The sequence below is a fragment of the Melospiza melodia genome, chromosome 2 (assembly GCF_035770615.1).
Source record: "Melospiza melodia melodia isolate bMelMel2 chromosome 2, bMelMel2.pri, whole genome shotgun sequence".
NCBI classification, from domain to species: Eukaryota; Metazoa; Chordata; class Aves; order Passeriformes; family Passerellidae; genus Melospiza; species Melospiza melodia.
Window position 1 is genome coordinate 123,578,942 of NC_086195.1, and position 14,013 is coordinate 123,592,954.

Genomic DNA, 14,013 nt, shown 5'->3' on the forward strand with positions numbered 1-14,013 from the left:
TTTAAGGAGCTGTGTTGAGCTCCTGTTCATGTATTTTTGCTGACCATACTAATAAATAAATATGTATGCCAGAATGCATTGGAGGAGGATGGGTGATTGTGAGGGGGCAGACAGGAGGCTGCTTTTGCAGGTAGAGTGGTGACACCCTCTGCCTTTGAAGGCAAGAGGTAATTCAATAGTAGCAGTAAGGTGAAAAACCTCCATACACATTTATAAGACCTGATAAACCAGTATGTCAGAATTCTAAGCATCTGACACCAAAATATCATCTTTGTGCCTGGCTTGACTTCTTCCAGATGCAGACACTCACAGAGCTCACCAGATTCAATCTCTGACTGTTCCAGCTGAGCTCTCCCCAGCTTACTGAGGGACAGACACAGCCCTCCTTCCCCTTCTCTTCCTTCACTCTGTGGTCCCAAGCAGAAGCTTCCATACTCATTCTTTACCAGTACTTAACTACAGATACCTACAAATTGCTTGGTGCAGGCACACCTCATGCTCTCTAACCCAAACTGTGTCAGCTTTAATGTATAGGCAATAATTTTTGAAGCCTAATGCTCAGCTCTGAATGAGGTTGTTAAGATTACTAGAGTGATGTTACATAAATCTTGCCCACAGTAGTAATACTCTATCCTGTTTCCTTAGAGGACTATGGTTATATTTGTGAGGTTTGGAAATGCTTGAAAATAGGCTTGCTGCTCTTTTATGTAATGTTTCCTATGTTTGAGGATAAATAAACTTTTTTTAATTTGACATTTTTTCCTAGTTCCTATCTGATACAATTACCTCACGAAAGAGAAAGGATTTCTGAAAGGCTTACTGCTATAATAAATGAATTCTCATGCTGTCTCAGAAGTGAACAATTTTGTGCTTCAAGATTTTTAACTGTGGAATTATTTTAAAAATATTTTGTTCTATTGTGCCATTAAAAATGTCATCAGTGATCTGCATCAGAGACTTCAGTGAGTTGTCCCTATTTAAATGCTTTGAGTGCAGCTCAGATAACAATCTGTTCTTTGTTCATACATTTTTAGTACAAATATTTTTAGTGTATGTGCAGGTGTATTTTATATTAGTGAAAAAATCAGCTTGAACAGTAGGTGTTTATAACTAAGCAAGGGGCTTCTATTTTTTGGTTATTTTTAAGCTGTTGCAGATATTTCACTGCATCCTGTTATAAATCCCAGTTTTATGTCAAGAACTAATATTTTATTAGTTAATATCTGACAGCACAGTGATATCTCATGTTTCTTTCTTTACTGTTTTTTTTTAAGTAATACAAATAAAAATCCCCAAACTATTGTTGCTTTTCCCCATTAATTTTTACTCTTGTTTCTCTGTAGTATTTGCTAAAATTCATATTAGTACAGTATAGTAAAGTGACTATAAGCTTTCTATTTCACTCCTAAATGAAAGTAAATTATTTTGCATAGAAGTACTCAGTTGTAGTACAACTGTCCTGTTGTTTCAATGTAATTTATAATTATTTCTTCAAATAATCTTATTTACCTTTGCATTTGGATCGTTATTGTAATTAAGAGTATTAAAGGTTATATTTTAGAACAAGTAGTCTTTATAAGTTTCTGAACTGAAAAAAAACCCCTAAAATCACTGTCAGGCCATTTTTTGCAAAGAATAATATAGCTAAGAATTTTGAGAAAGTTATTTAAAAATACTGAAAATTCAGAGTAGGTCCATCTGCACAGTTGGAAGAACAGAAATGCTTACTGTGATAAATGTGCAACTTTGTATCCATGTAGACATGCCAGAGTAAGAAGTTGTGACTGATACAGACCACCAGTAAATCTGACACTTCTACATGTACAAAAATCCTAACTAAATGAAATTAAATACATCTTAAACCTTGTCAGTATTTTGAGGAAGTCAAACCAAAATGTGAATACACTGATGAAATTATTGTGCAGTATGTTTTGGAGTTGCATTCATTATACAAATGTAGTTGTCTTTCTATATACAGCTGAGATTTTTTTTTTACAAGCTTTTGTAAGAAGACAAAAATTGCAGAATTCAAAATCAGTCATTTTGAACTGCGCATGATTTTTTTTTTCAGAGCTCTGCTTGTTTTCTGACCTCTGTATTTTAAGTGTTTGAAAAGTAAAACCATTTAAACATGTGTTTTAAGTAGCAAAATTTAAATATTAAATGAAAAAAATCTATTTAAATACTTCTTCCATATGCATTTAAGGAAACATATGAAAAATTTCTGAATGTTCAGAAACATCAAGACCAACTGACAGCTCAAGACCTTCCTCTTCAGAAGGAAAAAAGGTAAGCTTCTAATTGGAATGAATATTGGTAGTAGTTTTCTTAATGTGCTTTCATATTCTGTTTTGGCACTTCTGGTAGTTCCCCATGCTACTTGCCTTCTATTCCACAAACACATTTTCAGGCTTTTTTTCTATTCCTTGTGTAAGGAGTAGAAGGTAATAGAAATTACCATATTTGTATGGTAATTTCATGTTGAAAAGTTTTACCAGATATGTGTGGAGCACTCCTCATTGTTAGAGTAGAGAAATCCCATCTATTTCTCTTACTCTTTAAACTCTCTCTGTGCTTTTTTTTCTTTGCTTTGTAGAAGTTCTGAAGTGTGATTTGAAAATAAACAGAAAATATCCAGAATTCTATGTTTCTGTATAAAACATGTCTATTCATATATATGAATGTTTTAGATATATATAAAATATAAATTCTGTATGAATTTTTCTAATTATGTCTTTTATTAAAGCATTTTGAAAAAAAGAGCTAAACTTTTTATAAAAACGCATGGGCTTTTAAAGTACCAACTACATTGTTCCTGCTTTTAAAATCTCAAGATCTAAGGCTGAGCTCTTTAATAGTCTTTAATTTTAGCTTACCAATATTTATATTTAAGAGTCTCAAAATACTTAATTTCACTATTTTTCTTCTAATGGCTTTGAACAGAAATCATCAAAACCTAGTAATTTTGGAAAAGCTCATTTGGCTGGATTTCTTTAATTATTACCACTATTAGTGAATGAATTTAGTGTGTGTTTTTTTCTGTTTAGCTTCCCTAGTATGCACAGCAAGCTCTTCATCTAGTTAGCCACTGGACAGAAAAGCTCCATGTCAACCAGAAGCTATGGGAAATATACATTTGTTGGTTTCTAGGTGTATCCAATCAGGATATGCTTTTAGGTGCTGTTTGCTCCTCTTAGACTGTAGTCTTGATTTTTTCTGAGATTTCTTGCAAGGATTTTAAATTAGAAAATTAAGTTAAGCAAGTGTTTAAAAGAAATGGCTGCAGCTAGGAAGTTTTGGTTTAGGCATTTACTGCTTTACTGTATAGTTATTTTTCCCAGTCCCAAGTTGTTTTTATCTTTGTTCTTGCTGTGTATTTTCTAGCCAGATTTATGCATTGCTCCAGGAGCACATGGTGTTGGTTTGTCACTTCTTCATTTCAGCCATTTGTTATTTATGTTAGGAAGAAAAAGGATTAATTTGCTGAGATTATTTCAATTTCTTAAATAACAGAAGTTCATGTTTCTTCATGATATAAATAGCATTCTGTGACCCACAAAATGTTTTATTATAGATTTGTGTTAGGTTCTGAGCAGACAAGAAAACAAATGAATTTAGTTTCTTGCTGCATGCTGCTGAAAAATAGCCTGACTCTTCACAGAGCTCAGCCAGTGGATTTACTGATGTGAAAAACGACCTAAAGCTAGTCAGAGATGAAAGGTTTTTTCCCTGTTAGGTTTGTAAAGCTCAGAGTATTTAAAGAATTTTTGATACTTACTTCTCACACTGGATATGGTACTTCCTCTGAGATTAGTCTGGATAGGATAATTTATCTCCTAAGTATAGGTAGAGGGTTAGTGGGAAGGGCTGTTTTTTTTGTCTGAGAGGCATGGAGTTAGGGGTTTGGTTTAGGATTTTCTTCCCAGAAAATAATCTATTGTGAATCCATTCTGTAATATTAACTGTAGGGTTAGGACCTGATCTGAACTACTTCAAGTTTATAGCTTTTCACGTGCAAGAAATTTTTTCCAGCTTTAGTGGAAGTAGCAAGTAACAGTATGTAAATGTAAGTATATATCTATATATACTAGGGCAGGATTGGAAGCGTTTTAAAATCATTGTTAAAATCTGCATTGTTTCTAAATAATCCTTTCTCACGTCCTGACTCAGAAAAGCATTAGTATGCATGCTTGAGAAGTAGTACTCCTTAAAAACACCTTCAGAAGGAGTGTTTTACTGAATCACAGCTTCCTTCATGCTGCTGAAAACACTGTTTCTAAAAAACCCGAGGAGTTTAAGAAGCTAGTTACGTATTTGCTTTAAATTTACCTGGTAATGTTGGTATGGATTTTTGTGGCTGTTTAGTTGGTCACTTCATATCATATATATTTCAAAGATCTACTTCAAGGTTTTTCTTTGCCTTAGCATCTCTCCTGTATGAGGCTGTTAGAAATTTCTGCTTTTGCTGCCATCAGTGCAGTCACTGTGCTGAGCAGCTCAAGATTACACAGTAGATAGAACACAGGGTGTCACTGCTACGTTAGTACTTTGACTATGCTTACTGCTAGTGCTGCTCTTTATATTGATCAGAAAAGTGAAGACCAGTGGCAAAAGAATTTGATTTTAACATTCTGCCTTTGATTTTGCTCTGTGCTGCTAGTATACCAAATTTTTCCTGGCAGCAGGCTTTTAAAAGTAAGTCATAAGCTGGAGGGAAGATCACTTCCTATTACAGTATTACTCTAACTCAATCTCTGACTTCAATAATATGAATAATGCATAGCTGATACTCATAATGGTCAAGTGGTTAATTCAATACATGAAGTTACCACACCTTTGAAAAGGCAAATCTTTTAAAATTAACGTAGGCCTTCTCATGTTTACTATAGGAATGTGATCTGCATTCATTTGTAATGAAAAATGTATTTCTGAACAAAGATTGACTGTATGTGTGGTCTTTTGTGATGTAACTCTATTGCATGGTTAATTAAAAGAAGAATATATGTGATATTTTAAACAGAAACCTGGCTGGCAGCAGATGGCTGACTAAGATTGAATTGGAAGAAATGTTGTTAGAAAAAGTGTCAGATAATGATGTAAGTAATTAATCTTCCCAATCTTAAGGAGGCTTGTGTCTTAAAAATATGGACTCTGGGTGTGTTTTTTGGACACTGGAAAGGTATTATGCAGAAGGAGGTGCTCTTCGAAAGAGTTTTCTGTCTTCTGATGAAGTCTGTATATGTTCACAGCACTGTCACATTCATGTTGTTTTGAAGTGACTTGAAGTGATAAAAAATGTGTAGACATTTTTTATCTAGCACAATACAGAACTCTTAAGAACTTTCCATTGTTATTACCATAATTTAGTTTTTCTCATGGCAACGTTGTGAGACCTAGAGCACTTGTTCCTTGTTATCTAGTTATGTGGTCAGGAATGGGTTATAAGAATTTATTATAGAAATAGTCATTTATTGTTGTTACAGATGAAAAATAGACAGGGCTAGAACTGCTGTTACTAACTGTAGAGAAGGGGTAAATATTCAACACGGGGAAATGCAATGGATTTGTACAATAGCTAACCTGCACAGAGTTATTTAATGTTAAGGATGACATGGTAATGATAGAAAAATCACAGAGGGCTTACTAGAAATAAGGAGCCCTTTTTCTTAGTGATTGACTACAAAATCAAATAACAGAAGGAAGACAAAAAGCTGTATAGATCTGTGGTTTGATACAGATATCTCCTGTTACATTTTCCTTGGTATGAATATGGTGGGAGGGAGGAGTTTTGCAGTTTCCTCAGTGTCTGCAAACTGTATCACTCTGTAGGTTTGGAGTCATCCTTTCCATCTATCTCTGGGTATAAGACTATTCATCCTAATAGTCAGACACTTTTTTCTCACTCAGAGCTTTTCCCTACAGTCCCCTGAAGAGCATTAGATTTTGTCACAGCAGGTTCAGTCTATGTGGCCAGCTTTTGGAAGCTTAAATATGACAGTACCAGGGAATGTAACTCTATTTGTCTGAACATTCCAAGTGTTTTCTCACCTAGAAGCAGTGTTCCTCAATCTTGTCTGTCCTGTGAACAACAGCTTTGCAAAAATAGCATAACAGCAGCAAACATGCCCTTTGCTCAGTTGTCATCTGGAGCAGTGGCATGTGATGGCTTCCTTGTTTGTGGGGGATATAAAAAGGTTTCCAGCAGATTATGGTCCATAAGCATCAGTTCGAAGTAGTTGTTGCAAATTCTCAATCCTGATAATACTCAGGAGACTTTCTCTAGCTTACTTGCAGTAGAAGCCGTTAAGACTTCAGTATTTTCAGTAGCTCCTACATTTGGAATGGCTATTTTTCCTCTCCAAGTGCCAGGTCTAATTGTACAACCCAACAGTTTGGTGTTCTTCACTGCTTGGTTTTAGTACACTCTGTACATGAGTCCATTTTACATCTGTGAAAGTACATTGCAATAAACTTACAAAAACCCTAACCAGCCAAAAACCTGCACTAAACCTTTCTCTGTACTGACCTCTCCCATGTAAGGCTACAAAGTCTGAGTCTATAGTAAAATATATTGTTCAAATAAATTTGAAATGTCTCAGTATAAGCTGCCAGTCTTTCCTGCTCAAATTCTTACCTTTTGCCACTGCAAGAAAAATTTCAGTGGTGTTTACATTATTAAACAAACTCAGAGCTATTGATTTTTTTTTTTCCTTTTGCACTCTCCAAATGAGAACTGTTTGAAGTTTTCTACCTTTATAGTATCTATAATTTCTACATGTTTTTATTTCCATATTTCTGCTCTTCAAAGGCTTTACCACAAGTCGGTGTCATATTGTTAGGTAAAAGTAGTTTTCAGGGACTATTGTTAAGTTACAAGAAAAGTAGTAATTTTTGCTAGAGAAGACTCTGGTAAAGGAGAAAAGAGCAAGTACTTGTAATAACTGCTTGTAAGTGACAAAAACTTCAAAAATCAGGTTACGATATCTATATGAAAAATCCTTTTTTGATGGTACGATACCTTTGTATCTGGTGACAGCTGTCTGGAGCTCCTGCCTGTAACACTTGGTAACAGGACATCCCAGCTTTTGGTACAAATGGGTTAACACACTGGTGTGTACTCTTTAATCACATGTTGGAGAACTTTGGAGGGAGGTATAAGGGGGAAGGAGAACCACACAGTAGCGAAGGATAATTTATTTCAAGAGGTTGCCCTTTAAGTCAAGTATCTCTTGAATTTTTAAATACCTTGATTGTTCAGTTTTAAAGGAAATCATAAACATTAAAGTAACTCAGCTTGAACAGCCAAAGATAGGCATTTTTTTGTATATATTATGAAATATAGTCGTTTGTGAGATTCAGTTCAGTGAAATAAAATTATTTCCAAATCAGGGAATATGCTGACTTACTAAAAAACAAGTAAAAATCTTTTCCTATTTTAATAAGACAATAATAAAAAAATTAAGACATCCCTCCAATGTTTTTTCTTTCTTTCTTTCTTTTTTTTAAGTGAGATGAACTTCATTCTAATACAGTAATCCTTTATTAAAAAGGGGTTGGTTATGCTTTGGAGTATAGTTTAGCTGTTTTCTGAAGAAAGAACTAGATGTCTTTAGTCACACAGAAAATGATGCAACTGCTTGCTGTTCTTAAATCAGCATGTAGGTGCAAAAATGTCATCTTGTCAGAAATCATCAATAAAAGTGAAGTAGGAAAGATCCATTAAATAAAAATAGAAAGTTTTCGCAAATGCAATTACACTTGCATACTTTAATGAAGTCTTGTTGTCTTATAGTATTCAAGATTTATTCAACTCTTACAAAAATTGGCGACATTGCCATGTGCTGACATCGAGGAGAAGTACATACAGAAGTTTTCCAAAGAAGTTCCTGTGCAGTTGCAGAAAGTGGTTATTGAGCCCTTGCAGCATGATGAGCGAGGAGTGGCCTTCAGCACTGGGGAAGGTAATCATTTCTTGTTGATTTGTAACGATGCAGACTTTAATCCTCTTCACACTGCTTTCTTTATATAATGTACAACACTGCTGAAAGTGTCACTACTTCATTTTATATGCTCATATATTTGTATACTGCATGTATAGCTGTTAGTAATGTTATGGAACACCAAGTTAAGACATGGACTGGTCAGAAAATACAAATTTTTGGCCCAGAGTCCTATCATCTGGTTTTTATATGTATTTTTATACAGTGATAGCTTTGTAGAGAGGACCCCATTGGGTTACAGGGTGTAGGATACAAAAGGACTTTGATTTTTGGGCAGAGCTGACTGCTGAACATAAAGAGTAGAGGACTGCACAAACAAACACCAATAGTTCATGGATGTAACAGTGTTGTTGCTTAGTATAAAAATGGCATGATTAGACTAGTGAGTAACCTTTATCATGATTTTTGTAGGCAGTCCAGCAAGGAGAAACTTTGAAGATGCAAAGAATAAATTGTAAGGCATTTGGATATTTACAAACACCTAGGAAAATGTGAAGAGGAAATTTCTAAATATGGGACAGAGATGGACAATGGGATATTGATCATTCATGCTGAGATGGACGGGGTGTTAGACAAAAGCCATGAAGATCTCTGTATCTTCTAAACACAGGCTGTTATGTTTTCATTGGAGAGACAGACAGCTGGAAAGCAATATAGAATATAGGATATGAGTGATTGCAAGGAAAAAAATGTGACAACAACATGTATAGAAAAGGCTGATGATTTTCTGGACAAAGCATGTGTACACACACTTTATGCTGTACATTTAAGAGGAGTCTTAGAGATTATGGGTATTATGCAGCAGGCAGCAGATGATAATAAGAACAAAGGTCACAGAGAATTTGAGGGGCAGAATGGCTAGAGAGCTGCTTTACCTGGGTTGTTTTCAAGATTACATGACAGCAAAGATGTGAGAGCAGCAAACTGTGATTTAATTTGCGCTGGTTTTCAGTAGTATCTTCAGAACAGTAGTTAATGAAGTTTGATGAGCATGCAACCCGTGTGATTTAAGAAAAGCCACCAGGTTTAATAAGTTCAAAACCAGTCTTGTTTGTGCCCCATCACCCCCAAAATGAAGAAGAATGTCTTATTTGTTTCATAATTCCTTTATCAAAATGATTGCTTCCTTTGTGCTGAAGGAGGTTGGTTTCACAACACATACTTCTCCCCTGCTTAACAGACATTGATTAAAATATATTGAAAGATAGTTGTCCTTTGTTTGCATTTTTTTTTCTTACCTCATCCTGTAAAACCAAACAGCTGGCACTGTATGAATGTGATGAGATTTGTTTAATTGCTTGGGTACTTGAAGTTCTGGAGAATATTGAAGCCTCATAAAAGATTTTGTTTAATTCCTTTAAGGTAAAAGAAAAACTGCCAGAGCTACTGCAGTAGTTTATGACAATGGGACTGGAAAAATTACAGTGAATGGAATAGACATTTTACATTACTTCCCAGTGCTGCAGGACAGGTGAGAGCACTATGAAATGCTATATTTTACTGTAATTAAATTATTCCAGCAGAAGTAATGCCATACAGTTACACATTGATGCTATGTTGAGTCTGTGTTCTTGTCTCTGTATAACTATGTGTTTCATAAAAATGTGTCTTGCATTTCCTCCTAATTTTCAGGAGTTTACTGATAGGCAAACCTTGCTCTGTGCTCCTTGCCTCACCTTTTCTGAAGGGATGCAAAAAGCAAGAGGACGGAGTGTTCTGATAGTTCAAATTTTAGTCCCCTTAGAAAGGGCTTGAAATTTATTTTAAAAATTAATAATAAGCATTATCATTTCTAAGTGTTTCACAAGAGATTTGCAAATTGCATGCATGTGTAATTACTCTGGTATACAGTAACATAGTGGAAGCAAACAAGGTGAGGTTTTTCATATAAAGCTTCAGATTTTGGAGGATGTGCACAGTCTGATATAGAAAAGACTTCTCATTAGGCTGACATAAAGTTTCTAAAGTTTCTATTCCTAATGTGATTTTTATTTTTATTTCATATTGTGGTTTTTAAGCTCAAGAATAAAGGGAGAGGTTGCTCAGTTTCAATATCCAGAGCTGATGGATCTTGGCTTCCTTAGAGAAGCAGTGGAATAAAAGTTAGTTGTAAAACTGATCTTAAAATACATACCATTGGCAGTTGGAATATGCTCCTAGCTGCTAATTTCCTATTGATTTGGATGAGATATGAATGTCTTTCTGGATCTCTGCCCAAAAGTTAACTATGTTTTTTAATATACAATGATAAGAAATGTGCATAGGAAAGAACTTTATGCACATGAATTTTTAAATTTTTCTTCTTTTTTTTTTTTTTTTTTTTTTTTTTTTCCTTAGGGAACAGTTATTGTTCCCTTTCCAGTTTCTTGGCAGAATTGGAAAACATGATATGGTTTGCACAGTCTCTGGTGGAGGAAGATCTGCACAGGCTGGAGCAATACGTTTAGCCTCTGCAAAAGCCTTGAGGAGTTTTGTGACAGAAAAGGAGGTGGAATTCATGAGGCAAGGTAGGAATTGAAATTATTTCAATGTTTCTTAATGTGTTTCTGGTAATTAACAGAATTAATACAAGGATCATTAAGGATCAGATTTGAGTAAATAATCCCAGTGAAACCTTGTGTATTGTATGAAAGGGATGTGCATTGATTTATAGACTGTTTTCACTTTTTTCCTAGCATTATTTCTGTACGTATTGGATGACTTCTCAAGCATTTTTCCATGTGTTCATGACCTCTTTTAGGTCTGTTAACCAGCTTATATTGCCTCAACATAGAATCACAAAACATTAATTGTATTCACTACTAAATAAATTTGGATCAGACATTAGTGAGCTGTAAGATACCGAGATTGTGGTTTGTTTTGCTTTGCTGGTTGCATCTTTTTTATGTTTTAAAATGTTTTCTTCTCCAACATAAATGCCAGAGGGTTGACTTTGAAGAGAGAGTAATGAGCAACATACTGCATGCAACTAGCCAAACTGAGGGAGCTTCTTTCCTCTCTTGCAGTATTTAGTGTGTACAAGTTACCTAGGATAAGATAGGATTTATTTAGATAACTGCAGGATTTGATGCTTCTCGGTGATGAGATGTCTGTGCTATTTCAGCAAATGCAGTTATTAACTGTGAGCTTTTAACTATGCTCTTTCTGGACTAGTAGCAAGAATACCTGCTTGTATTAGTGGCAGAACATGTGATTTTTTCACTCTATTGCCAGCCATGAAACAAAAGCTGTATTCATGCTTTGCAACAGGTTTCTTTGACTGTACCCTTTCAACACTGGCAAGTATAACTTGCTAGGAAAACCCTTGTAAATAAACATTGAGTTTGGTATCTTTACTGAGATCAGGTAATTGTGAACATGTTTGGGACATTGCCAAGTATACTTTTAAGTATATTTATATATATAAATATATTTGTACTCACAAATAAATGTACCACATAACAGTGGTCTTCAGAACAGGGAATGTGCAACTGATCCATTGGGATCCAGTAAGAATGTGCTGTATATAATTCATAAGTGAATAAATACATATATTTGGGAGTACATGCTCAAAAATGCTGCTAGGACTGCATGATCAAAAAAGTTTAAAGACCACTGCTTTAAGGGCTTAAGCAATATGGGTAGATAAGAAACAATGAGTGGTTATTTTAGTGGCGTGTAAAGGAAAATATGAATGAAGTTCAGTTACTGAAGAGAAGTTAGAGGATCTGATGACACTCCTTGGAGTGTTTTGTGGTTCTGAACCTTTAGCCCTCTGGATGATACAAATTATGTTAGTGAAAGTCAGAGTTATTTGCTCACACATAGCATACCTGTAATATTAACTGGTAGCAGTAAATAAATGGGTGCTTTTCTGTGTTTTGTAGCTGGATTACTAACAGTTGACCCACGTGTGAAGGAACGAAAAAAGCCTGGTCAAGAGGGACCCAGACGGAAATTCACCTGGAAAAAGCGATAAGTCTTGAGTGTTTAAAGAGTGACAAAGTGCTGCCACAATTTCAAAACATACTGATTTATGATTTAAAAGTGTTGTATGAATATATTTAGTAATAAAGACTTTTTTCCCCTTTATAATTATTATGTCTTCTGTTTAAAGAGCAACAAACAACTCTAAATTTATTTAAAATTGTGGAAAATCGTGGTGCAATTTGATGGAATGCTAAATCTAAAATAGTTGCCAAGTGCCAACTTTGCATCTTAACTCCAAAGAAGTCAATAACAATTTGTGAAACTGTTGGTGGATTATAGCTTCTAAAAATCAGTTTATTTGTTTAATGATTTGGCAGTTTAAATTCTGAAATTAGGCAGCCCCTAACCAGGTATTTGGACATCTTCAATGTGCCTCCCTTTGTGCTCGCAGGTATCTGAGGATAAGCAACAACTTCCTGCCTAAATTGTGGTGGAGCTGAGAAGCCAGTGAGAATAGTACTGACAATTGAGAGGATGTTGAGAGAGGAACTGTCACAGAGGATAACCTTTGCCTGTGGAATCAGTTGTCTCCAGGATGCTTCCTCAGGTTAAGTAGGGAGTGATTCAGAACAAGTACCTAAATTTAGGTTCTCTGAATCATCCTCTGGAGGAGTCAGTTTTTCTGTTCTTCCCCCAAATGCAGAAAGAGCTGGAGGGATTAAGCTGAAGTTGTCTTTTGGAACACTCTTCTCCACCCCTTAAATCTCAAGGGGCCTGTTCAAGGAGGCGTGTTCTGAATATGGCTAATGCACAAAGATAGCATTGGACTCTTTGCCAAATACAGTCATAACTTTTCTGTTTTAAAATCAGAAGCAGGAGGTGATGACAGTGCTGCCCACCTCCTGTCTATAATTGTAGCCTTCCAAAATAGATTAGTGGTTACAGTGCTCACCCAAAAGCTTAGGGTTTTGGTTTATTGCCAACTTCCTTCCTGGGACAGAGGTCAAATACTTTCAAGGAAGAGCATATCCTTCATCTGTCCTGTAGGAAGTGGACCACAGCAAAAAAGAAGATAAAGTTTATCTCACCAGGAAAAGCAGAAAAACACAACTCAGTAGTTTTAACACAGGGCACTTTCCAGCTTTCTTTTAATTTAGAACACTTTGGTACTTGGAATTCTTTCTCCCAGCCAAATTTTTTTAAGTGTTAGAGTACCTGCTCTGCTTCTTACTTGCTGTAGGTTATACCAAAAGCCACACCTCAGAGGTCACAAAGGGTGCCAGCAGGTCACTGCAGGTGATAATTAACAATAAGTGATGTGTACAGTCATTATTTCCCAATCATCATTCAGGGGGGCAACAAATAAATAGACCTTACCAGCTGAGCAAAACGGAGGAGGTCAGAAACTGGGTATGTATTCTTGACTGACATGTTTGTGATTCCTCTTCCCAAAGCCTGTGCTTCTTTTTAACTTTTGCTCTATGAGAATACTCTGTAAACTTCGACAAGATTCCTCATTGCTAAGGTAGTACATCCTTATCAGAATACATGAGGCTAAAATTACCTGAAAGGATGTGGTAGTAAGTTGGGTGTTGGCCTCTTTTCCAAAGTAGCAAGTGATAGAATGAGATGAAACTGCCTAAAGTTGTGCCAGGGGAGGTTTGTATTGGATATTAGGACAACTTTCATCACCTAAAGGATTGTCTAGTGTTGGATCAGACTGTCCAGGGAAGTGGTGGAGTTTCCATCTCTGGAGGTATTTATAAGACATGGGGATGTGGCACTTGGGTACATGGCTTAGTGGTGGACTTGGCTCTGCTGGATAAATGGTCAGGCTCTGAATTTAGAGGTCTCTTCCAATGCAGAAGATTCTGTGACTGGTTAAATTGAATTCAACAGCTGAGGCAATTCACCTTTGAAAAACAAATGGGGATTTTACATGAGAGATTCTACACTAAGGCAAACACAGAAAGGCTTAACTAGCACTTCTTTACATTTAAATCTGAATTGCTTGTGTGTAGCAAAATATGTCATGTATCAGTAGAGGTTGTGATTTTTAATAAAAACATTCATCCATGCTGGCACAGGTACCTAAGGATCCTTT

At 35.6% G+C, this 14,013-nt stretch overlaps 1 protein-coding gene across 2 annotated transcripts in view; it reads left to right on the plus strand.

Moving 5' to 3' along the window:
* Positions 1 to 12,074, plus strand: part of MRPS9 (mitochondrial ribosomal protein S9) — a 35,699-nt gene extending 23,625 nt beyond the window's left edge. For both annotated transcript variants that reach the window (XM_063149834.1, XM_063149835.1), the window contains exons 6-11: positions 2,207 to 2,289; positions 5,021 to 5,096; positions 7,793 to 7,961; positions 9,363 to 9,471; positions 10,338 to 10,507; positions 11,867 to 12,074. In XM_063149834.1, coding sequence (XP_063005904.1) covers positions 2,207 to 2,289; positions 5,021 to 5,096; positions 7,793 to 7,961; positions 9,363 to 9,471; positions 10,338 to 10,507; positions 11,867 to 11,958 — 699 coding nt within the window. In that variant the 3' untranslated portion in view covers positions 11,959 to 12,074. The remainder of the gene's footprint in view (positions 1 to 2,206; positions 2,290 to 5,020; positions 5,097 to 7,792; positions 7,962 to 9,362; positions 9,472 to 10,337; positions 10,508 to 11,866) is intronic.
* The last annotated feature ends 1,939 nt before the right edge of the window (positions 12,075 to 14,013 follow it).